A 24810-nucleotide genomic window follows, 5' to 3' on the forward strand; every position below is an offset into this window, starting at 1 on the left:
TCCGGACGAACGACTTCTTCTACGGCCGAAGTCGTCCACATGTTTCAATGCCGAGGGTGGAGCCGAGGTCGAGCTATCTACGGTCCCCTTTTTGATCTCTTGCATTTCGGGAACCAAAGGAACTCGTTCGCTATCGATCGCGATTGCCGGTACCTTCGAGAAAGACGTCTTTTTCCTGGGAGAGAAAAAACGTGAATATAAATTTATTGGTAGCATTGTTTTAATCGCAATATATTAATATAGCGATATTAGACGAGTAGATCGTATACGCACTTGCCAATTTGATGCTCGGTCGCGGTTGAATTCGTGTAGTCGCCGCCTTCCGGTTGAGATGTGGTAGTCGAATTTAGGCTACACATCGACATCGAAATGTCCGTTGTCTCTGTCGTAACAGATAGACCTAGGATAAGATAAAAGGGCATCAATAGGATAGGGTATAACGTGCTAGAATATCGAAAAGAAGCAAGAATCGTGCCCTGCTTACCCTCTTTTTTCACCGTTGTGCCTTCTTGTCTCGGAACCGTCAGTCTGTCCATCGCTTCTTGCGTATTCGATGCAGTTTGATCATCGATCCTCCTTAGAAACATCTGCAATCAATACAATTGTTCATTCAATGGCTATTTTGCTTGAATTGTCTCACTCGTTTACCTGAAGTTCTGAATCCTTTTCCAGCAGTTGCTTACGAAACTTTTGATTCGCCAGCGTGGCTTCTTTCAGACGCTCTTCCAATTCGCTGATGCTCGAATCTCTTCGCGTCTTTGACATTGGCCTGAGCGTAGCTCTGATTCGTTTATCTATCGCACCTTGAGGATTCCTTCGCAATTCTATCAGCTAACGTGGAAAACGAATCGTTAGCTTTGTTTTTACCAACAAAGTGACAAAATAATAATAACATAATAGTATGAAGTAAAAGATATAAATACATAAGAATTTGCGTTTTAAAGCTTGCGTACCTTTGGTACGAAAACCAAGCATAGAGTAGCGGTGCTGCAGAATATTATGAATATCGCCAACATAATGAACATGGCGTCTTGTTTGTCAGCCAACACGAAGCTTATAGCTGCTCCGGTAACACACATGATCACAACATTGTATACACTCATTCCGACATATTTGCTGTCGTTTAACGCCGGAATACTAACATGCCTGGTTTCCCATGCCAAAAAAGCGCCAAATATCTACAAGATAAAAAATTGTATTGTGTAACATCCTTCGTTTCGCTATTAATTTTTCCTTCTATTACTTGAGAAAAATTTGTAATCATGCCGGCGCTGTCTCTCGAATGGATCGTTCGGTAAGCATTTACCTACCATCAAGACACCTTTGTATGCATAGATACATCCTAAGTAAATGGTCATTCGATTACTTTGACAGTATTCATTTTCTGGTATTATGATGATGTCTTCGCTTGAAGGATGAGGCTGAAACGGAAGAAGTAATTCACGCTATTCGTACTTTTTTATGCACCATATTTTCACCTCGGTATATTGGATAGATATTGTTGCGCTTACATAAGGCTCCATTTGTTTCGTTTCTCGGTAAAATGGATCTGCAACCTGCCAGGTCGTCATAATCCCCAAATCGATAACCAATAATACACCAACCACCATGAACAGCTGGTAATCCTTTATCACCTAAAGGAAAAACGTAAGGGACATTGCGATCACACGCGTAGCGTGAAGATGAAAAACGCAGACCACGAACCGATCGACTCACCTTCTTATTCAATTTAACGTCGGTGAATATCGAGTGTACTCGCCATGTTTTCGAGAACATGGAACCAAAGGCCAAGGAAAAGCCAGCCATCAATAGCCATGCTCTGGCGGTGCAAATGTAGGGAAATGCCGTTACGCTGGACAGCTGCGAATCTAACCCAAGGAAAATTACACTGCTGTAGGTCAGCATGCATCCGACGATAATGAGGTTGTTTAAATGCGGCGATGACATTTTTATGTATCTGAAACGTCGAAGATGATCGAACGTCGGACATGAGAAGGGAAAGAGAATATCGCGACTGTACGGGTAAAAAGAAGAGCTTAAAAAAACAACCAACGGTACGATTTTTCTCGTTTGAAAGAACACGATCGTCCTTTTACCCGTGCATCTTAATTCCGTGCTCTTCGATTCGATTCATGTCAAAAAGACGAGCAGAACGAGCCCACGATGAAGTTCGCGAGAAAGAAGAAAAACGAAGGAACTATCCCTTTATCGCATAATCACCTTTGATTTCTATATTTGATATTGATGGCGAGAAAAATGGCCGCCATGGTGATACCCACGCTAGCCGCGGAAGCGAGCAGGGCGTAGATCGTAATATTTACGGTCGATTGCTCGATGATGTGAAGCGTTCGATCTTTTGGTGGTGATTTTCCTCCCCAGACCAAGGGTTCGCCCTTGGACAGATTCAGAACTCCTGTCATGCCATTGAATTCGCCGACCTTTACCTCTCTGTCTCCTGTGATAGAAGAAAACGCACACGAATCTCTCAAGTTAGCGACATCGTCGCGTCTCATACTCACTTTGAAACTGTTTCAACAGAATATACGCTCTCCTTTCGTTATCATAGAAACGCACGAGTCCCTGGAAAATTATGCACACACGATCCTTTAAATAGAGACTAGATAGACTTACAGAGGACCTAATTTGAGTGGCTTCATACTGACCGTGACACCTTCGAAGCTGGTGTTTTTCAGAGCTTCGAGAAAAAGTTCTTCCCAAAATTCGTCCCTGTATCTGAAATCCGACATGGTCTGATTGCGACGGTGATGTGTTATCTTGCCTGCCACGCGTTCTATAGCTAGAGCAACCGCCCATATACCATCGTACGTATATCCGTGGAATCTGGAATACTCCCCGCCTCGTCTCGAGTCATACTCGAACTGATACTGCTCGGTTGTCTAAAGAAAATCAAGAAGAACGTTGACAGCACGCGATTGAATTTCTACTGGTATAACTGGTACTTACGATTCCAGCTACGGTCTCTTGCTCCTCCGTTTTGATCGGCAGCAGGTCAGTTAATATAGCACCCTGCAGAGCTTCCACAAGATTAGTATAATTGCATCCGCCTCCAGAATGCATCCACCAGTCATTAGCATACGTTCCCATGATCACCCATTGATATTTTCTCCCAAACATGCCAAATCTGCAAACGCAATATGCTTCGGTGAATTCAGGGATCAATCTGAGACAGCTTATGAAACTTTAAGGTGCAAAAATGCATATTTACGTTACACGCAAAATTGAATAAAGTATCTAATGTAAAGTCTTCGTTTTTAGTGACTACAAAAAGTATTGGTACACAATGAAATTTTTTTATAAGGTTCTGCATTTCATTGTAATAGCATCAAATTTGCGTAGACATATGAAGCGACACGAAATTTAATATCGTGATGTGCGAATACGCTTTTTTGCCAAGAAAGTTCCATTTATTGAATTGTATTCACAAAGATATTAATTTGCATAACTATCCATAGTCTACTCGTGATATTCAATAAATAATTTTGTAATTATATAGGTTCGCGTACCTATACGCTTCGCAGAATATTCGTCTAGCCCATGCTTCGTTAAAATTCCCTAAAATTATTCTAACATCTTTCTCTTTCAGCTTCTCGAGCGCCGTGGTCACCTCGGTGGCGAAGCTTTGCGACTCCACTACTTCCATACTGTAGCCATCCAGATCTGTGAGCAGCCGATTGTGTGCCTGTAAATACAAATAAAAAGTTTCTCGCTGGTATACGATACCGTATATCCAATATCACACTATAATTTTATATTTTATATCGTCGTAATATCGAGATGCTCAAGTTGGAAGAGATGAGCGAGGCTTGTTGCGTTTTCAGCAAATAAAATGATAGCTCAACCTTCTTTTTTGGTTACGAATATCAATCGTCATGATTGTTAACGATTCAGGTGAAATTGTAAGCATAGGTAAATAGTAATTGTACACAGTGGATGCAACAATCGGGAAGATGCGAAGGTAAGAGAGATACGAAAGAAGCGCGCAAGTTTGAAGGATTCGTTGGTGAGGTTTCGCGGTGGCGCGGGTTTGACGAAATGTTGACCGTGTCCGGTAGCACGTGTATCACGTTCTATTATATTTTCGTAAAATTTTAAATACTCACCAGAGCGTATCTCGGTTCGTTTTGATAAATGGTACCGACCCGGGTCCAATTGAAATGCATTAAAAGCGCCACGCGGGGAGCGTTGAACGCGTTCTCGGAAGGCACCACCCTAAAGAAATTTGGAAAGCTATTGCTCGTAAACATCGGGTGCGTGTCTGCGTAGCTAAGCTGCAACAAAGAAGATTCAACAAGGATAATTAAGGTGAGACAGGAGCGTAGGAATTCGCAATAACTCGTCAGGAATTCGGTTCGTTAAAGTTCTGACAAAGGGTGTCAGAGACAACGATCGATGCGATGCAGACACTCTTCTCTCGAACAAAGATCAGAATTCTCGAGGTTGAGTGTTATAAGTTACACCCTTGTGAAGTCTGGTAACTTGAATTGCACACTGGACATCCCAGACCTTGGTAGTGGGAACTCCTTAGTAATCTAAACTTTCTATTCTCGCACGTTCACCCTCACTACCACAAATACATTTTTGCGAAGATATCAACATGGCTGTTTACAAAAGGTATTCGATATTCAAAGATATTCAATAGGAAATACAAGTATTCGCTTCAACAGCTAACGAAACTATAGTTAAACTTGTTTAATTCCGAACAAACATTCAGAAACTAGATCGACCAACAAGTTGACCATTCATCAGAAGATTCATCGAAAGATCGATCAACAGATTCGCCAAAAATTCGCTATAAGATTCAGCAAATGTCACGTAATGCTAGAAAATTAGAGCTCATCAAAGTTTCTAACTTACCTGCGTGAGACGCCAATGCTTCGATGCTTTAGCGATGGGATCTGTGACGTGCGTGCAAGCTGCTCCGAATAGCATCACCTTGTGCGGTCCGCTGTGCATCATATCGAAGAACGCTTTCACGCCAACGGCGGCGTTGCACTGGAATAAAATTGAATAAAATTCGACCAAACATCAAGCGTTCTGTTTTTGCTGGTTAAACAGCTTTTGATCGCGATTCGGCTAGCCTTTACGTACAGAGAGAGGAATACATAACTCGTATGTATATGATACACAGATAGGTTTGAATTACTACCACCCCGGTGTTCTTTTACCTTGGTCTATACACCTAGCCCTATTCGGCTCGTGTCTCTCACTGCCCTCTATTTTTATTTTCGGGATAGCATATAGCAATCTCATTTGCATAGTATGAACGTGCTCGCGTATATTTTACGACGATGCCCGAGTAACGTCAGGAACAGCTCGGTGTAACAAATCCCGTGTGTCAAAGTGAAGCTTCCCGTTTCTCCGTCGAGGATACTCGAAGACAAGCTACTCGCGTGAGGTTGAGAGCGAGGACGAGGACGAGCGCGAACGAGAACAAACATGGTATGTAGCCGGCAGATATTAGAAAGGAGAACAGAGAAGCATAGTCTAGCGACAAAAGGATATGGATATACGTATGCACACAGTGAAATTGAACGCATCGGGTAATAATTGACGCGTGAACGCCAGGTTGCTGGCAATTACGTTTCGAACGACAGCAGTTTCGATCTCTTCCTAACCGCATTTACCAAGGTAGCCGGCTGATGGGTACACGGAAGCGAGAGATACAGCACGTGTATGCGACAGATACGCTCTGGTATATTGCATTTGGGTACCGCAAACAGCATACCGGAGCCGTCGCGTCGGTCTACGTAGGGAATTACCGATTCCTTGTGGATCGGCATACATTAACTGGTGGCCCAGTGAACTCGTTTCAAGGCGTTCGAGCTGCTCGAATTAATTAAACCTACGAAACTTAAACTTCGTTTCTATGCAAGGACGTGTATTTAATTGATAGCGTCGCGCTGATCGATCCTTTATTCGTTGCAAATGAAGCAGGTATACGTATCCACGAAGGAAAACGTGACATGTTTCATTCAAAAATGAAATCCTAATCTCGTGTGTGTTTCGAGAGCGGAATCAACGATTCACAATGATAACATAAATCGAAGATTCGTCAAATTCACCAAATTTATTATTATTATCTATCGATAAAGATTAACGAGCAGAATTCATTATGTTTATTGTCGTTGAACAAAGGGATGCAAATGGTGATCGATCTTAACTGTGTGAAACACAACGCCTTGGCTGTTCATGCGTTGGCTGTAGGCCATGCCGAGGCTGCGTCGCGAGTCGCGAGCTCAGCATTACCGAAAAAACGGGATCACCAGGGAACGACAACGAACAATGGGAGCCTGCTTTCTCGTGGTCGAGAGAGAAAAAAGAAACAAAAGCGCATAGCGATCTTTGCGTTCTCGACGCACGTGGAAAAGTACGCCAGATTTATCGATCCGTAAACTCTTACGAACCTGCAAAATTGTTATCTTCGGCTTCAGTCGATAGGATAGAGATTGTAAAACATTTTCATCTTCCTTCTATTCTTTCCTACCGAACGAAGAGAAGCGCGGCGTTTCGTGCAGGTAGAAACGAATTATTTGAACGGCATTGGTACTTTTTGTAGCAGAAAAATTCCAATTTGCTCAAAGGGAGAGAAAATCGATCGATTCTATTATCTCGAATCTCATATTTGCTAGAATCAGAATAAGATACACTAATGTTTTTCCATTCATAAATATTGGGATAGTTTTGGGTTCCTTTTGACGTAGCCGATAGACCGGTTATTAACGTCGTTGAAATCTGAAGTGAGATTCATCGAATGAATAGGCAAAACGAAAGCGTAATTGAGAGCCTCTCGGTTTTTAAAATAAACGATTTCTTTATCTAGAACGGTATACCACGGAAAGAGAGAGACATCTTTGATATCATATTGATTCGAATCGCATGGAAATCCACCGACTAGTTTACGAAGCAGGCCAATCTATTGTACAAGCTATCAAAGCCAAAATTTCATTATAAGTTTGCTGCTCTGGAAATGAACGCAGCTGTGTTATTCACGGAACTCGCCATTTTATCGAAAATCTCGCAACTGATCGAACCAACTATTCTCTGTTTGCATTAAATGCGTGTAAACCGTCGTATTTTTAAAACTCAAACAAACTCTCGTTCATCTGGGTGTTATATATTTATAACTCAATCGAGTTGTCGCATACACCGTAAAATGGAAATCGCGTGTGTATTTTCTTACTAAATGGCAAATAGCGAGCTCGTAAAAATGCGGTGACGTATTCTTTGTTTTATCCATAACGAACATTCGTCGTTTCGTAACGCTTTTAGAATCAAAAAGTTCGACAATCCACTGGAAATAGAAACAAAGAGAAATTTAGTCGCTGCAACGTGATTATGCGGATTTCCGGAATCTGTAAAAAGTTGCGCGTTTATGATGTATTTTAGGTAGCGAGGATGCACAGGGCAGAGAGCAAAAGGGTAGACAGAGCGGAGGATAAAAAGCCAGAGAGCCGATCGCACTAAATAAGAGCGAACGAAAACTTTGTGCCTTCTGTACGGCGAGCGAGGGGAAGAGCTCGGGTAGCTCGGGAAACGGGAGAATTTCACGTGTATTCACTGAGAAAGCCAATTAGTGGGATGGAAAGTTGAAAGTCCCAATGAAATTCGAAGCCCCAGGTGTAGGCATTTCCAACGCATTCCCTTCTTTTTTTCGCTACTTTGAGGAAGCGTGTGCTCGTATGCGTGTCACCAACTTCAACGAAATGTTCGGTTTGAGTGTCACGCGAGAAAACCTGAGAATATTCGCAGATCTCGTTTTCAATTCTGACGGCAGAATTATTTCTTCATATTCTTTTGTGTTGCATACATCGACGGTACTTGGAAATTACTTTTTCCTATGAACATAAAAATCGTGACAATGCCTCGATGCAAAATTTTTATGAAAATAGCTCCTGTTCGTTCGTTTCTGTCTGAATCTAGTTTCTGTTCGTTGAAGTATTTTCTTCATTTTGAGAGGAAGTTGAGTTACGTTGATTCGAGTTTCATCGTAACAGTCGCGCGATATTATTTGCTTATAGTCGACAAAGGAATGGGGAAGCAGTAAAAGTTTTGCTATTTACTTTACACGATTCAAAGAACGATAGAAAATGGGAAACGGGATATTTCTCCTACCTTTATGCTCTTTTTGAAATATAAATACGAAATTAAAATTAAATAACCAATAATAAGAAATAATCATGGATTTTTAATTAAATTTAAAAAGCCGAGTTTGCCAACTAACTGAGAGCTTTAATACCTCGATACCGAAATTAATTATCCTTGCTTCCCTTGAGATTTCTGATGACTGACAACTAGAATACAGACGAATGTTCAAAATTATTTTATCTGAGGGAAAAACTTCAAATGGGTTAAATATTCAGAAAAAAATGAGAAAGCAGCTTATTTATGCTAAGTAATTCTTGATATGCGTTCGTTTGTTCCAACAGCGTTAGAACATGCTTTACTTGTCGATGTCTCCTTAAACGATAAAAGATTACAGATAGGGATGACAAACAAAAAATTCTGTCCAATATCGGCTGTTACGCAAATTAAAATCAAAATCGAAATCAATTTCTAATTCAAAGACGGAAGTGAGATTTCAGCCGTTATCGTTCATAGATTATCTTCGACGAATGATATATCTACGACTGATACTGTCGAGTTACTGGTCAAGCAGCGTGGCCAGATTGCATGACCAGATTGTACGTGGTCAGATTGCATTGCCGGATATCGGTGTCGCCGTACGATACAGTACATATTGTATTACATTAACTTAAGATAACGTATAGTCGCATTGGTATTACTTCTTTACCTTTCTGTACCACAAAAATATTGTATACAATTTCCACTAGTGCGTAGAATTTGTAACAGCGCCAAATTTTATGTGGAAACTCTTGCATACGAACATAGATACGTACAGATTACATTGGAGAATATGACCACGAGTTTTCAACGCACGAGCGGTTAAACATGTTTTCATGAAACATGGAGTGACCGATTTTATCAAAGTGGTCGTTATTCGTTGGCCGAAACTTTAAATAGAATTGTGAATTATTAATGTATTTACGTAGGTGTTCGAGGTTATTCTGCTTATATCTAACGATAAGTCAAAGGTCAGCCAGGTGAGCAACGAATTTGCTTGTAATTTATCGAGTTCTGCAACGCGATCGTGCCCGATCGAGCATATTTTCGAAACACCGAACGATCGAGTAATAATTAAAGACGCAGGATTCGGTATTCTCTATAATAAAATCGTTGCGATTGCTCCACTTTCGTGCGTTCACTCGTCAAAGCACGAACACCAATTATTATCTTTGGTAAACAATGAGGTGAAAATTAGAAGAATTGGAAGGATTTCTCCCCTGAATCGGAAGAACATTACGAGTTTAACCGCAAGAAAGATCGTTCGCTCACTTTTCGAGTATTTTCCTCGATCGATATGAAATCGACAGAGGCGTAGAACACAGATCCAATTGGAACGAATCAACTATCACGAAAAAATAAAAGCCAGTCGAGTGTCGCGTAAAATTAGTTTTTCATTACGTTTCGTCCAGCATGCGATAAATAATTAATCCGAGGCTCGATATGTATAATTGGTTCGTTGCTTCGCGTAATAATTCACATGGAATATTCTAAAGTAACAGTGACATGACAGCGGACATATGTTACGCTCGTTGACTCGCGAAAGTTAAACGGCGTATAAAAATCTCGGGGACAAGAAATTACGCGACCTCCAGGTTTCTCAAATTAAGCTCGTAAAAATATCGAAGGACACGCCATTGTCGTCGGGTGGAAGGCTCGTTTCCTTGGCGCGATTTTCGAGGCTAGAACACAGTTGCAGGACAAAAGCTGTCCAATATTTCGGCAACGCCTGAAATAATAATGCGACGATTCCAATTAAAAACGTATCGCCCACGCTCCGATGTTTTTTATCAACTTTCTGCGAATGTTCACGGAAAAAACAACAAAGCGGAGGAAAAAGTTTGTTTCATCTAGATCATCTTCAAAAGAAATATCGTTTATCACCGGAGGAGACAATGCGAATTCCTGAATCCTCCTCTCTTGTTCATCATTTTCGCTCCCTTCCTTTTTCCTTTCTTTTTATTAACGAAGCAGAAAGGAAGGCGAAAGAAACGCAAAGTGCTGGGCGATCCTTAACGAAACGTCAACTCGCGACGGTGGAAGGTCGCGAATCGCGAAACATGCAAAGTGAACAGGCGAGAAAGAACGAATGAGACGGAAAGAAGAACGGAAGAAAGAGAAACATAGACGATGCTGGAACGATGAGAGAGGCGAGGGAATCAGCCTGAGGTATATACGAGTTTAGTCGGCTAAATAGCCAAGAGCTATTTCCAGCGTAAAGCCCTTCTCTGTTCTTCGTATAAATTTTGAATAGGTCTCGACTTTCATTTTTTTCAACTTCGGTTCAGCTCAGTGCTCTATTCCTCCTAATACCGTACGTTTACAAATCCCATTGGATTTTCGTTATATTCGTTCACACCCATAATTCTTCGATCACGATTACGTTTCTTGAGCGTATTTCACGCCGATATTTATCGTTTTCTCGCTTTGATGTTCATGTTTTCTCCGTTCTTGTTAATCAAGCCTGTGATACATTATCAGCCAAGCGATAAATAAGATGTTTTTCAGATCGATTCGGATGGAATTTGATTATTTTTCCCTGGCAGAATTTCCATTCGATATCACAGGGTTCGATACGAATCGAGACGTAACCAAAGAGATGTTTCGAATTCGATTAAACCCATCTCCGCGAACTTCGGACTCGTTCGTTAAAATTTTTCGTTGAAACGGAACCCTTGTAACGGAAGGTGGGGAAGTCAACGGCGAGCGTCGCCTATCACGATTAGGAAACTGGAGATGTGCCCTGCAGAAAATGAACGACCTAGATCGACTTAACGAGCACGATGAAATGGATTTTTTAAGGTTAACGGCAGGTGCGAATGTCTTCTCTTTTATGCAGCTCGTTTGCTTCTAAAATCCGTCAGCAGACCTTTGCCGTTCAACCCCCGATCCGATGAAAAATCGAGCCTGCATCGTGGCTGGCTCGAGTTTACCAAAGAAGAAAGGCGTACGAAAGAAAAGAGGATTCCAGCTTTGCGGCTCGTATAGAAGCACGTTTTCTATGTCTACCAGCTTTTCTGCGTTTTATCTTGCTCGATCGTTGCTCCGTACTCCGAGGACGTATCTCTCGCGTCAATTAACGTGGATGTTCAAATTGGAACTTTCTTATGAAAAATTGTCAATGTTCAAACGTCGGGAAAACTTCGTCCGTGATTTTATATCTAACGGATATCGGATCGCAATTCATATTTTATAGCTTGCCCGCCTCCTACTTGGCTTGTATGGAGAAATCGGTTTCATCATCTCAACGAGCCATTGTGCCTTACGTAAAAATCTATTTTGCACGAATAAAACCCAATTACATGGTGCTCGAAAAAAAGATAATGCAATAACAATCGGAAGTTCCTCGAGATATATGACTACTATACATTTGGTAAATGAATAGAATATATTGTCTTTTTCCGAGTTCACTACACATAACTGAAAAAATATATCGCGAAAGGAAATCGTCGACACGAGGCAAATGGAATTTCAGGGTCTAGCATTCAACTGCGTGCATTCACGCAGAATGCGTCGCACAATGGTACGTTTAAACCAATTTCTTACGCTCAACCTATTCGCTCAACAAAATCACGTTCTCGTTGTTTCAAGTTTCGCGAAGCTTAGCCGGCTGTCGCCGAATCGTTTAATATTTTCGAAGCGAAACGTACGCGCGTTCGACGATTCGTCAAATTATCCTACTTTAAAATTCTTTAAAATTTTTCTTGGCGAATTGCGATTATTCTACGATGATTCTGACGGCGTCGCGGCATTACGGATTTTGGTTTAACCACGGTACATTGTTATTGAAATAAGTTGCCGCGTAGATCGAGGCGGCCGAAACCGGATTAAATTTAGCAAGCGACGCATAAATTCTCGCCTCTTGCTTCTTGCTGCCCGTCAAACTTCGGGAATTATGTCAAATGCACTCTGTCGTCTGAAACGCGCCATACCGGCAGGCTTTCGGAAGTTTACCAATGGTGAGCGCAATTCGAAATTCTGGGCCGAAGTTCAACGTCCTTTCACTCGTGATTACCGAGTTAGTCGATTATCTTCGTTATTATTTCGACCTCCGTTTGAATAAACAGTCTTTTTTCACTTCGAAAGAAAGAATCTAAAGAGAGAATCGTAACGCTTGGCGTTTATCATCGATTCTCTCTTAGCAGTCGGGAGCTAGTTCGCTTTCATCCAACACGCGTTTTGAACGAGAATGATAAATTCAAATGTACTTTAAACGTCTCGACATTGACGGACGTTTCTATTTCGTCGACTAACGGCAGAATGCGTTCGAACGATAGGACGACGAATTACTGGAGCAACGGAAGGAAATCTGGTCTTCCTTTATTTTTACTTTTACCGAGTGCACCGCGGAACCAATGCTATCCAAGAAAATCCATGCTAAAGCGTAGGAAGGGAGGGTATCCGTCGTCTTCCTCGCGCGACAGAGAAGATTGATGATATCGTGGACTTCAAACGGATAAGATAATCTTCGATGGTGGCTACAAGAAAGGAAGCGAATCGCTATCGATCCATTATAAATTGTTTCGCTCCTTTCCGTCGCGGTACAATTTTAAGACAGATACGAAGCTTGTCTCGTGTCTTTCTCGCTTCTTTCTCGCCGTTTTTTATCCATTTGACAGGCAAAGGATATTTTACTGCGACACGTTCTTGCGATATATCGGTATGACGATATTTACCATATGGCGAAGCTTTAAATCAACGCGGTAAATAACATATCCCACCGATTGATGAAGCGACAGCCAGGATTGCCGCAGCATCCTTTACCAACCCTATGATATGATTGTTGAAACAATGCTGCTTTCCGGTTAATCAACGTTGAATTCGCGTTTCACGGTAGTCGAGCACTCTCCATTACCTGTGAAGCGTGTTCAACTATCATAATTCTAATGTAATTAGTAGGCGCGCGAGTACAATTGCAGCGACGAGAACAGGCAACCTGAGCGAGTGAGCGAGTGTCTATCGTTGTGAAGTTTTCGTGCATGCTGGAAAAACAAATATTCGCGATATAAATAATTAATTCTAATTTTGGTTGCATTCGAAATTCCATCGCCTCTATTTTCTTTGCGAGCTAGATGAAATCGATATACATTCTTGGCAGGGTCGAACGATCGAAAAAATCAAGCCAAGACGTTTACACAGAGCAATGGAGAATTTTAACGCGTTTGCACGTAATGTCATTCCACCCGAGTAATCTCCTTTGCGTTGGATCTACTTGGAAAGACTTCAAAGAAAATCCGCTCGAATCGCATTAACCGCTTTGGATTCTTTACTTGCTATTCTTACATTCGTTCCTTCCTTCCTTCCTTTCTTCATTCCTTCATTTCTTTCATTCTTTTATCTCTCCTCCATTCCTTTCTCGTTGTTTAAACGTTCATTCATTTATCGATGCTGCATAGTGATACTTTCGCTGACCCTCTGAATGTCCATCGATTCATTTGGATAAACTCGGTCGTTGATTGCTCTCCGGCCCAACAAATTTACCTTTCGCCGGCTTTTCGTGGTAGCGAAGTTGTTCGCTGTCGTGGTCGTAGAAATGGCTTGCCTGTCTAGGATGCTATCGCCCTGAATGCATGGCAAACTTTAACCCTTCAACTTTTGTTTCGCGTACTCGACCAAAGTTAGTCGAACACCCATCGTTCTAAACTCTGCTTCGCATTCGTCTTTCGATCGAGTCGAGACCACTTGGAGACGAGAGTTTTCCGTTTTGTCGTCCTTCCTTCCGCTTTACTGGTCTTCCCAAATCAATCGATACATCGCTAATCGATAGTTTTGTGACGAGCTGCGCGCGACCGCTCCATAGATCCTAACGCTCGATGAATGAAATCGCTTCGAAATTACTTTACTCCGAACAGATTTGATTACCGTCCGATGTCGTTTCAGCGATTACGCTGAATCAATGGCACAAGTAAGTAGATATATTCCGGTCGAGTTCCGACCAAGGACCACTTTGTCAAGATTGGAGAATCTCAATTATGCAACGGGCGCTAATAGCGCGCCAACGAATTCCGTTCGTTACAATTACATTCGTCCGATTTGCGTTCTAATACTTAATAGGCCTGACCGCGCACAGTTGGAACAGAACGTGCAGTCAATACGAATGTATTCAAAACGTCATAGTTAGGTTTGGAAAATTGCGGTTCGACGTTGGATGCGTCCTTCGATGTTAAATATTCTTCGACGGTTACACAATTGCACATTGCGCGACCACCGAGCAAAAACTTCATTTAGTATAACTTTGGCTACACTCTCGATACGATATCATGTATGTAGATGTACGTTGTTCTATACGGTTCCATGTGGTGCACGGAACAAATTAACAGCGTTAGAACGCGACGATATTCCAGCCAATAAATTTCTGCGCAGCGAAAGGTTTCAATTTTCCAATAAAAGCTCAACTCCGCCCGGCTGGACTATACAGGACGCGTTTATTTATGGAGATACTATCAAACTTGCTCTTATATCGGCTCTGCGTATGGAGGTATACATATGCATGTACTCCCTCTGTCATAAAGGAGGTATTCGAACATTTCCTGGCTTTATGTAAGAAGCGACGCAGTAGAGTTGCGATTACCCGACGTGATGTGGACCGCTTATCTCAGATAATTGAAAATTTAAATAATACGGAAAGGACGATGGCTGTTACCTAGTGCAATAAAATATTAGAAAACATTTTTATAATTTAACAATGTTGATGTATCTAAGTTTAATTAACTAATTGACTGATTAACCGTCTTACCACTACCTGTCTATTTACACTTTCGTACTTTTTAAGTTAAAGCTTCGGAAAAAATGAAGTTATGGTAAAGTTCAAAGTACCTCGGAAAAGATGGAACTTCGATTAAACGGGACCTGAATAACTAAGACTTCGCCGTAATCAATTTAAATTAGCGAAGATTAATCGATCACGTCTTTGCATTTGTGCAAAGTAATTCTCAACAAAAAGAGGAAAATATGTAAAAAATGTGCTTGTAAGAAGAACATAATGAGTGTAGAATTACTATATACAGGGTGGTTGGTAACTGGTGGTACAAGCGAAAAGGGGGTGATTCTACGTGAAAAAAGAAGTCGAAAATATCGAATAAAAAATATTTTTTTATTTTTAAAAAATTTTTTTTAAATTTTTTTAAAAATCTACAGTGAGATCCGTTATAACGAGACGTGATAAAGTGCACGCGTACCGAGCGAAAATTCAAAGTCAATTTTCGCGAAAACAAAGCCTCAAATGAAAAAGTTTTATTCTATGTTTTCGACTTCTTTTTTCGCGTAGAATCACCCCCTTTCCGCTTGTACCACCCGTTACCAACCACCCTGTATATATGCACATATGCACAACGGGTGACGCGAAAGACACAAGTTTCTAGTGTTTTGAAGACACCCGAGTGTCAGCTAAGAAAGTAAGGAACAAAGAATAATGGTATTCGGTAAAAAATGTTAATGACACCTTTGCAGAACAGGACACTTCAACATTCATCTTAAAGTTCTACAATTTTTATCTACTTTTGTGCAAAGTTTTAAAAGCAAGGAAATATAATAATTCTTAGAAGTTTCAATAATTTCCTAGTCGCGCCGCTTTCCACAAATGGCTAGCAGTTATGAATGGTAGTGTACGTACCTTTAATCTCGACGTGAACAGCGATATCTACTATCGATTGGAAAGTAAATCGAGGAAATTGCCCATGGTGCTTTTCGCGTTATCAGGCCGATTATTAAAAGAATTTCGTACGTCGATTCCTCCCTTGGGACAACGCGCACTGTGATCGAGGCAAGAAAGCTAGTCGACCATATAATTACTTTCGAATCGTTTCCTTGGCAATCTTTCGATTTTAAAAGATCCTCGCTCCTCCTTGTCCTGATACGATTCGATCGATGAGAAGAGTCTTTACGCGTGCGGTACGGTTTAACGAGTTTCGATCTGGAAATTCTACGCCCATCTTACGTAACCTCGATGTCATTAAATGAGGTTCGACTCAAAGACTTTTGAGAAAGTACTTCTCGTGACTGCATCTCCAATATACGATAATCTTCGATCTATACCGCTTATACTATATCGTACTGAATACATCATCCAGTTTCTTGCAATGCACGAAATAATTGCAATGCTCGATCTTCTCTCGTAAATAATTTCGGTGTGAAAATTCGGGTGGATTTTCACTGCGGATAACAAGCTCTATATAGAACAGCTATATCGGCAATGAAGTGCATGGCAGAATACCGACAAGTAGAGTTTACTACTGCATGCATATCGAATGCATATCCATTGGACACGAATGTTCGACCGTCATTGTTACGTCAGCCGATAGAAATCTCTAGCTCTTGACGATTCGTCGACCGCGTGCAATTTTTTGCGTTGCGAGTCACCATATATTCCACTGGTCCACCTTGTGCAACATGCTTTAAAATCATTGGTTTCTATAGAAAGTCTTTGAGCATCGGGATTGGAGAGTACACGAAGCTATTTGACAAGGAATTTCGGTTTGATTACATTCCACGAACTTTGCCGTACAAGTTAAATCTTTGAAATCTTTCCCGATGTAAAGCAAGGAATGGTAAATAAGGAAACGCCCGCGCGACGAAGTTTCTAAGTACGCGAGACGAATAATTATTATATGGTGTGATTCACGATGAAAAAGTTGATGGTTATTGGGTAGAAAGTGTTTGAATATTTGCTAGAAACCTTTTGAGAATGTAAATGGCGTATATATTATACGTACATAGGGTAAACAACGTAAGATTTGAAATGAAATAAGAAACATAAGGAATGAAGTAGTGGTATATGGTAGAGAATGCTGGACGAGCCTTATTACATAGTATTAATGAAGTTTTAAGATGTTCTACAATATAGCACACATGACATATATATTTTTACATAAACATTTTTTATGATAATACTTTTCTGAGTCAGTGTCCGTCGCATGGCTTTTCGACCGATCCTCGTTCCGTGGTACCTTGTTTCAAATCTATTCGCACACTTATCTATCCATCTGTCCATCCACTTGCCAGATCTATCTGCAAATTCATCTATCTCTTCTATATATCTATCCATTTACCTATCAATCCATTTATCCGTGTATCATGTTTAAACGTCGATCCAGAAGCACGCGCTTTCGTGTCGCCGCTCGTATTACGTTTCATGCATGCGAATTCCCCGTTTGAAATCGTTATCGTGTATCTGGAAGAAATTAATTATCGGCGCGGCAAAGAGCGAAGGCACGTCGCGTTGCCCGTCGAATACATTTTTAACACAATTACGGTGCGAGCGTAATGCAATTCGTTAGCATCGGTCGTTTGGTTATTCAACTCGCCGAGATGGTTTCGACCGAGAAACCGCAGCTCTATCGTTAAAGATCATTTCACGTAAATCGCGGCAATTTCTAAAGAAAAATCTCTTTTAATTTTCTCCTCTCTGCTCTGTGTAGGATCGATTCGTGCAAGCGCGCGTTTCAACAAAATCTGCCGCGTATCAATTATTCAATGATCCGACAAATGATCGATTTGAATTGCAGTTTGGATTTGTCTGCATGAGGCAACATGCTCGCTGTAGCCACAGCCGCGGTTATGCCAACGGTGTTAATAATGATTTATGCATAATAACGCTATAGTAAAATAATTATTATTACGGCAACAGTCAATGTTTAGGTAAATAACCAAACGCGTGCACGTGTAGGTCGACGCATTCGTCCGCGATACTGTTCAAACTTTGCTATTAATCAAATGAGAGAAGCGTGCGTATTTCTCGCTGCGAGCTACTAATAACCGAATGAAATTTCCAAATTATCTTCTGTCCCGAATCGTTACGAGGCGAGAAAAGATATGTCATGCCACCGAGAGGGGAGCTAAATTAGAATTTGTTTGCGGTTCGTTAAGCGCGCGAGAAGGTTTTGGGTGGAGGATTTTTACGTTTTCAAACACGCTGGTACGTGTTGTTATACAAATAGAATGCCCACTTTTGATAGATGCCTTCGTTATATGCATGGCGTGTTTTTTATATTTGCAAAAAGGAAGTTGTTAAACTACGTGATATAAGATTTTGCTGAAAAATAGAGGCAGACAGGGAGAAAATGAAAGGCCACATTTAATTCCGTGATAGACGAACGCTTCGTTTATGAGTGACATAGACTATATGAATAAATTTCACGCGAACTGAAACAGTAAATGAATGAACATCGAGAAAGTATTTTCTTATTCCAAAGCAATCGAGGCATTTGAAAAAGGACTTCGATACCTTGACTCACAAAAAGAAAGTAATCCTACATAATTACTTATGTTGACAAATTTATATAATTCAACAGCTAAGAAGATAGAAGATCCTCAATTATCGAAATAAACTAACAATTTTCTTGATCTCTATTTGAATAAATGAAATTTAATATCAGAAAAGTGATTGTTCTATTATCTGGAAATTGCACTTTGGGTCTATTATGTAGTTTGGATATAGGATGGTCTACTGTATCTCGATCCTCGAGGGATGGAGAAAAAAAAAGAGAGAAAAAGGCGTGACGCGTTCAATTTCACGAGGCAGATCAGAACCGCCAAGGAATTTCTACTTCGCTCCAAACAGCTGATTAAAAAACAGAGTTGAGGCAATTTTAAATTTAAAATGTTCGCGTTCTCGTCGAGCTAGATCTGGAAATGCGAAAAATACATACCGCGGGCCGAGTTTTATTTTTAACTGTTTGTTGCACCACACACCGCTTCCTGGTGAGATGAGAATGTGCTTGTCGTCAAAGGGGAAATCGTTGCTCCGGTAAATTACCAACGGTAATCGGAAAACGACCCGCCGAGCAATTTATTCCAAGCTCGTTCATACACTTTGCATTTGCATTTAAATGGTTTATTATTGCATAGATTTTCGATGTTTCATCGGAATATTTCAGACTCGGATATCTTTATATTTAGACTTTCTTTGGAACAGGCCAAGAGTCGAGTAGTCTATCACTGTTCACAGCTTTCTTTAACATTCTCTAATAAATTGATTCGCGATTTTCAAACGATGGCAAATCGTCGACAAATTTGCTGATCAGTTTCGATATTCATTAGCTAAATTCACAATTTGTATGTTTGCAACTATTTGCAGGGTCGTGTAATTACATACGTGTAAGCGCAAAGGTAATGATTGGTGTCGTAATTAACGAACCTTGTGCGTCAACTTTCCAAATAACGTAACCACGATAATACCCGAAGAGAAACGAGACAATCGTGTGCGCAACGTAGAATACGTCTATACATTGGCTTGAATTTCGCACGCTATCGCAATATTCCGCGTAAACGTTCTAGAGCTATACAACGTGAACAATGCCGGATATTCATTACACTATTCATCTATGTATCCATTCTTCTACCGCTGAATAAATTTGCTACAGTTTAATGTTTTCTATTACGTTCCTCAGGTTTCGGTCACAATTGCGATTAAATCGCTGAATCGTAACAAAAGAAGCAAGACGCAAGCGAGAGGAAGGTAAAAAGGGGAGGAGTGACAATTTTCAAGGCGTTTTTTACTTTCTCGGTCGGAAAGTTCACAGACAGTAGAGTATCAAGTTGTGTCTTGAACAATTCAGCGAACGCGCTTTGCGTTGAACGCGCGAATGCATTATTTAAGGATTGTCGTTGTGCTCGGGTCTGTCTGTCGTAGAGACGGTGAATGCATCGCGACCATTTCGCTTTTGTCAAGGAGGCGTGTCGAAAAGCTTTCGCTCGATGCATCGGTTATACCTACTTCCTTTGGTAATGAAGCAATTTGAAAATTTCTCGCTCCCTTTCAAAGCGATACGACATGGTCGAACGAGCGTAGTCAGCTTTGTACTCGGTCGTCGATGTTCTCTCAATGGCTTGATACTCCTAACACACACCGATAACCTAATCGATCGCGAATGTTCTCCGCTGTTACAAACAAGATGCCCCCCGGCTGACTACGGCTCGTTCCACCATTTATTTCCTAAAGCGATTTGTCCGTAAACCGATCGTAACCGGTCAGGAAGAAGTTGCAAGATACGATGTGTCACGACGATCCTTCGTTCTTTTGGATCATGTTAACGTTCTGGAAAAACAGCGTAGAGATGTTTGCTCGTACACCGGCTCACGAAAATACTTGAACCCTTACTATAGAAAACTTTTATGTCTATATCGTATGTATTATATAAAACATTTTAAAATTCCATTAGAATTGTAACGAGACGCAACATCATTATATTGGTCTTTGGAATCAATCTGAAAATGTATGTAAAAGTTACAAAATATTTATTTCAAACATATATTTAACAGAAAATTAGTATGAGTATCCATCTTAAATATACAGTAATTGTTAAATGTTGTTTCACCAAATATCGAGGTTTATGAATATAAGGGATAATTGGACTGCTTAAATATTATTCTGCGAATATATATGTGTGTGTGTGTGTGTATATATATATATATATATATACACATATATATACACATATATATATACGTATATACACATATATATATATATATATATATATCCTACGTATATAAGTACATACCTATCTGTATTAAATAAATATCTTGCAATTTTAAACTTAACTAGATAAACTTTACGATCGTAATTGCGATTGTCGAGTCTCATAGTAGTGCTAATAGAATTTTAATATGCTGTGTATAACGTAATATATTCATAGAAGATATCTACAAGTGTCCGCATAGGTACTTTCGCAAGTCACCGTAAGATAGGTTTTTATTCATTAATGTAAGAATATATGGGAAGGTAGTACGTGAAAAACGTAGGGAAAGTAGGTCTTACGTGATAAGTATGTTAAGCGAACCTTCGAGATGAAGAGATCCTACGAGACACCACCGAAAAGATGCGGATATATAAGATAGAAACGATGCCCGACGGATTTCCAGCGGTGAGTGTTGGACGGAATGGTCCAATACACGTTTCTACAAACTTATATTAAATATAAAATAAAGCGACAAGAACGTTAAATATTTATTTAGCAATAAAAAACAGAATGACACAACAATAATAATTCCCACTTAACAGACGACTCGATCTTCTCCAAGCATGTCTCTTTGAATCTTAAACGATTCTTATAAAACAGCGTTGCCTTTTTTGGGAGTACTTCCCTTCTGTTTATTTTGTAGCATTTCGGATTGAGTTCTACATTCATGCTGATTTGTGTTTTCTATAGGTACTAGATGGTATTTACCGAGTGAATTTATTTTGTCAGGGAAAGCTTTTACAAACATACCGCACTCTTACAGATCTCACAGTTCAAGATAACACACTTTTGCCACGCGCAGCGAGAATTTCACGTGGTACCATGCAACCAAGTTTACTCGTGCGTTTTTCTCTCACAATACTGATGTTTGAGCATAAACATTCGCTCGATTCTCTATTAGTCATCATCCATGCGAATCCCCACCGCCCACAATAACGTCAACTTTCCCTCTCTTCGGTAGGAAAAATACTGTTTTCGAGATTGCCAGGAAAAAAGAGAACGTATATGGATTTTGGTTTGCGGCGCGTCCGATCAGCAATGGTAAAAGAGGTAAACCACAGCGCGTGCGTGCTCAAAGCCTCAGTCGCCGAAAACTACATTACGGTTAGTGTATTTTAAAAGTTATTCAAATCGACGCAAAGAGAAAAAACGAGTTTTGGAAGCAAAGCGAGCGTATAACTGCGCGGTGGTTGAAAAAGGGGTTGAAAGCGGCCCGCTCGTGCCGTTACACCATTTCACTGGCATTCACTTGAGATTTCGCTTGAGATTTCTCATTGTCGTGAGGAATCGATACAACCAAACTTTCCATCTCGCGAACATTCTCTGTACACGAGCAAAGCGATTAAACTACCTGGTTATTATTTTCTTCGTTCCTTTCACGCTCTGTCTTCGCTCCTTGAGCGCTGGTTACTGGACCATAGCAGTTTCCCCCCATATTTTTCTTCTATTTCTCCCTTTCTTAGCCTCTTTCTTCTAACCCGCGTTACAGACTAACGAGGACGCGTCACGGAGTATTATCACGCTCGAAACAATATACCTTAATTCTCGTTTAAATCGCTACTATCAAGCTATACGACGTAGATTGAGTGTGGCTCCTGATCACACCGTAAAGGCAAAAACTGCATCTCAGTCGTTTAGTACTTTTAAAACTAACGATTATTTGTTTCTATCCTATGGCGATGGGACAGCGATTAGAGCAGTAATCGATTAATTTCGACGCCCTCTTCTCTTAATTTTCTTTGAATTTCTTATCTACGTGTAATGCCACTCCGATAGAACATTCGCAGATGTAACTACAATCGGTAGAATACACCTGTGGGTATTATCATCCACTTTGCCACGAGCTTATTGCACGTTTTACCGGGATCGATACGAGAGCTGACTCTCTTCTTATTCTTTTTGTCATTTTTTTCTACCCTTTACGACAATGGGATCGCGACGTTATCGCTTTGTCCCTTCCTGATCGAACGAGTCTCCCGCACAATACACTCCGACGTACAAATTTCCACGCTCTCCTTTCAATCGAATCCAAGATGGAAAACCTTTTTTGCGCTCGATGATATTTCTCTGGTCTTTCATTGAGATCACAGGACAAGTTAAATAGCTTTCTCAGCCAATAGAAAGTTCCCTTCTCGAGATACGTTAGGGAAGTTAGGATCAAGGGGCGAGCTTTTATCGAGATCATGCACCGATTATTGTCCAATCTCGGTTGCTTGGGTATTGCTTTTCATTTCCTTCGTTAACATTGTACCGCTCGGTGCTCGTGACAGTTGATATCAGGTAAGCTTGTCTGATAATTGGTCGTTCGTGGTTGCTGGAAAGAACGGATGTTAAATGGAAACATGTTCAGAAGCGCTTTCGAGGGCGACGCATAAAGCCAGAAGAGGAACACGGAGAATTACAGTTTATCGAACGATGCGACTATTTAAGACCGTGACGTTTTCGTTGAATAAACGCGTTGCCAAGAATTTCATTATTGCCGAAAGGTTTACCTGAAGGATTGGGCGCGATAAATTATGAGGAGACTATACGTCTGACCATTAATTTTCTACAACGCTCCTTCTAAAGGAGCCGACCTATTTTTTCTCAGGTAGCTCCTTACGGCTAATCTACACTTTTTAAAATTGCATTATGCGTTAAACAGTAGTTAATAGACCCGACAATTACAAGAGCTCTTTAATTAAGAAAGCAGCTCGATTTTCCACCAAATAATTTGTTCAAACGTGCTGTAAACTCATAACTAAATTATATGTACTCCTCGTAATACATTTCTAGAATTTTTGAATGTGGAATCTACATCTTTTCTTCTGCTCTAATAAACGAGTCTCTTCGAAGGTAAATTGGTCAAATACAACTTAAATATTGGAGCTGTCTCCTTATCGCTGCAGATCCTTCAATTTTTAAACCTTCCGCTTCAAGCTCGTGATCCAATAAAAAATATCCGAAGGTATCCTTCAAATTTCCGGTTGTTGCATAGCGACAATGTATTACGCGAAATGTAACAAATTATGAAATTGCTTTTGCTAACGCGGTGTTTTTATGCTAAAGGTGTTCATCCCTTGGAACAAGTCCAATTTTGATTTTGTGTCGCGATGATTGGTTGAAGTTAGCGAGCCATCGAATTATCCGGAAGCGATGAACGTTGATTACGAGCCCCAAAGGCTTCTTTCGCGTCGAGGGGAGCTGTTAAGCAGCATTGCCGGTGTTTGAGACAATGCCAGGAAAAATACATTAGCGGGTCTGTTTTCTCCAGCCGAGTACCGTAATTTCCGCATCGGATCGAAAATTATCGTATTAGCGAAGACGCTGCTTCGATTGTTGGGCCTCTAACGAACCAAATAAACCGATACCTTTTTACGTCGAACTGCTCGTGTCGCGTTTATATTTTTCTGCTTCTTACTTTGCGTCAATTAGCTGGGTACACCATCCTGGCAATTTTAAAAACGTCGAATTTCTTGTTTGATAATGTCTAAAGTTGATTCTTTTTTTCAAACAGTTACAATTATGCAAATTTTTACTATACTTTAGATTCTAATTCCGTATTTCATCTCGTAATACTTTTCTTTTAATATATTGGGAAATAAAGAACAAGATGTATTCTGAATTCGCAATTATCTATAAAAAAAAATTCCTAATAAATCTATTAAAAATTATGGCAATGTCCTTCGACCAATAATTGTTCGTTCTCACGTAAAAGGAATTGGCGTTACAATCTCTGATTTACATATACACAAAGCCAGAGATTCTCGCTAGCAAAACCACACAATGCATAAAAGTAACATTCCTCTCTTCTCGTCTTCTGGTTTTTTTCCACTTTTCTTGTAATCCCTTTCCTCCATCTCGTCACCTCTCCAGTTCGGTATTCCCTCTGGTACTTGTCTGATCAGCACTCGAACATCAGTCGCTTTCCAACTTCTGTTTCCGTCCTATCGTCTGTCGCTGGAACGGTGTCGTGATTATACATCCTCGTAACCTGTCATTGTTCGACAAGAGTCTACTTCGTTGCACTGCCAACTTCTCTGATCTTCGTCTTCTCTCGAACGCGTTTCCACGAACGCCTGGGCCTTCTCTGCCATTTGAATCTTACTCTGTAACGCCATTCTAATTGCGTACGATCGATAGAAATTCAAAAGAGGATATAGACCTTCGATAGAGAGCAGTCGTGGAAATCAACCAGTCCGTCAGATCACTTTTATTTCTCTTTCTACGA

At 40.5% G+C, this 24810-nt stretch overlaps 1 protein-coding gene across 3 annotated transcripts in view; it reads right to left on the reverse strand.

Annotated features, from left to right (window-relative positions):
- The window catches only part of LOC100741596 (gamma-aminobutyric acid type B receptor subunit 2), a 63373-nt gene that overhangs the window by 4604 nt on the left and 33959 nt on the right, over nt 1-24810 (reverse strand). For 2 of the 3 annotated variants that reach the window (XM_003492843.3, XM_024370637.2), the window contains 15 exons: nt 4876-5013; nt 4122-4289; nt 3525-3700; nt 2965-3142; nt 2664-2897; nt 2520-2580; nt 2221-2455; nt 1717-1957; nt 1512-1634; nt 1311-1421; nt 954-1178; nt 649-831; nt 485-587; nt 274-400; nt 12-175 (listed from right to left, as the gene is read on the reverse strand). In XM_003492843.3, the coding sequence (XP_003492891.1) occupies nt 12-175; nt 274-400; nt 485-587; nt 649-831; nt 954-1178; nt 1311-1421; nt 1512-1634; nt 1717-1957; nt 2221-2455; nt 2520-2580; nt 2664-2897; nt 2965-3142; nt 3525-3700; nt 4122-4289; nt 4876-5013 (2467 nt within the window). Of the gene's footprint in view, nt 176-273; nt 401-484; nt 588-648; nt 832-953; nt 1179-1310; nt 1422-1511; nt 1635-1716; nt 1958-2220; nt 2456-2519; nt 2581-2663; nt 2898-2964; nt 3143-3524; nt 3701-4121; nt 4290-4875; nt 5014-24810 lie in introns of all 3 variants that reach the window. The other variant, XM_033323253.1, reaches the window with a different exon arrangement.

This window comes from Bombus impatiens, unplaced genomic scaffold (genome assembly GCF_000188095.3).
Source record: "Bombus impatiens unplaced genomic scaffold, BIMP_2.2 scf_0872, whole genome shotgun sequence".
NCBI classification, from domain to species: domain Eukaryota; kingdom Metazoa; phylum Arthropoda; class Insecta; order Hymenoptera; family Apidae; genus Bombus; species Bombus impatiens.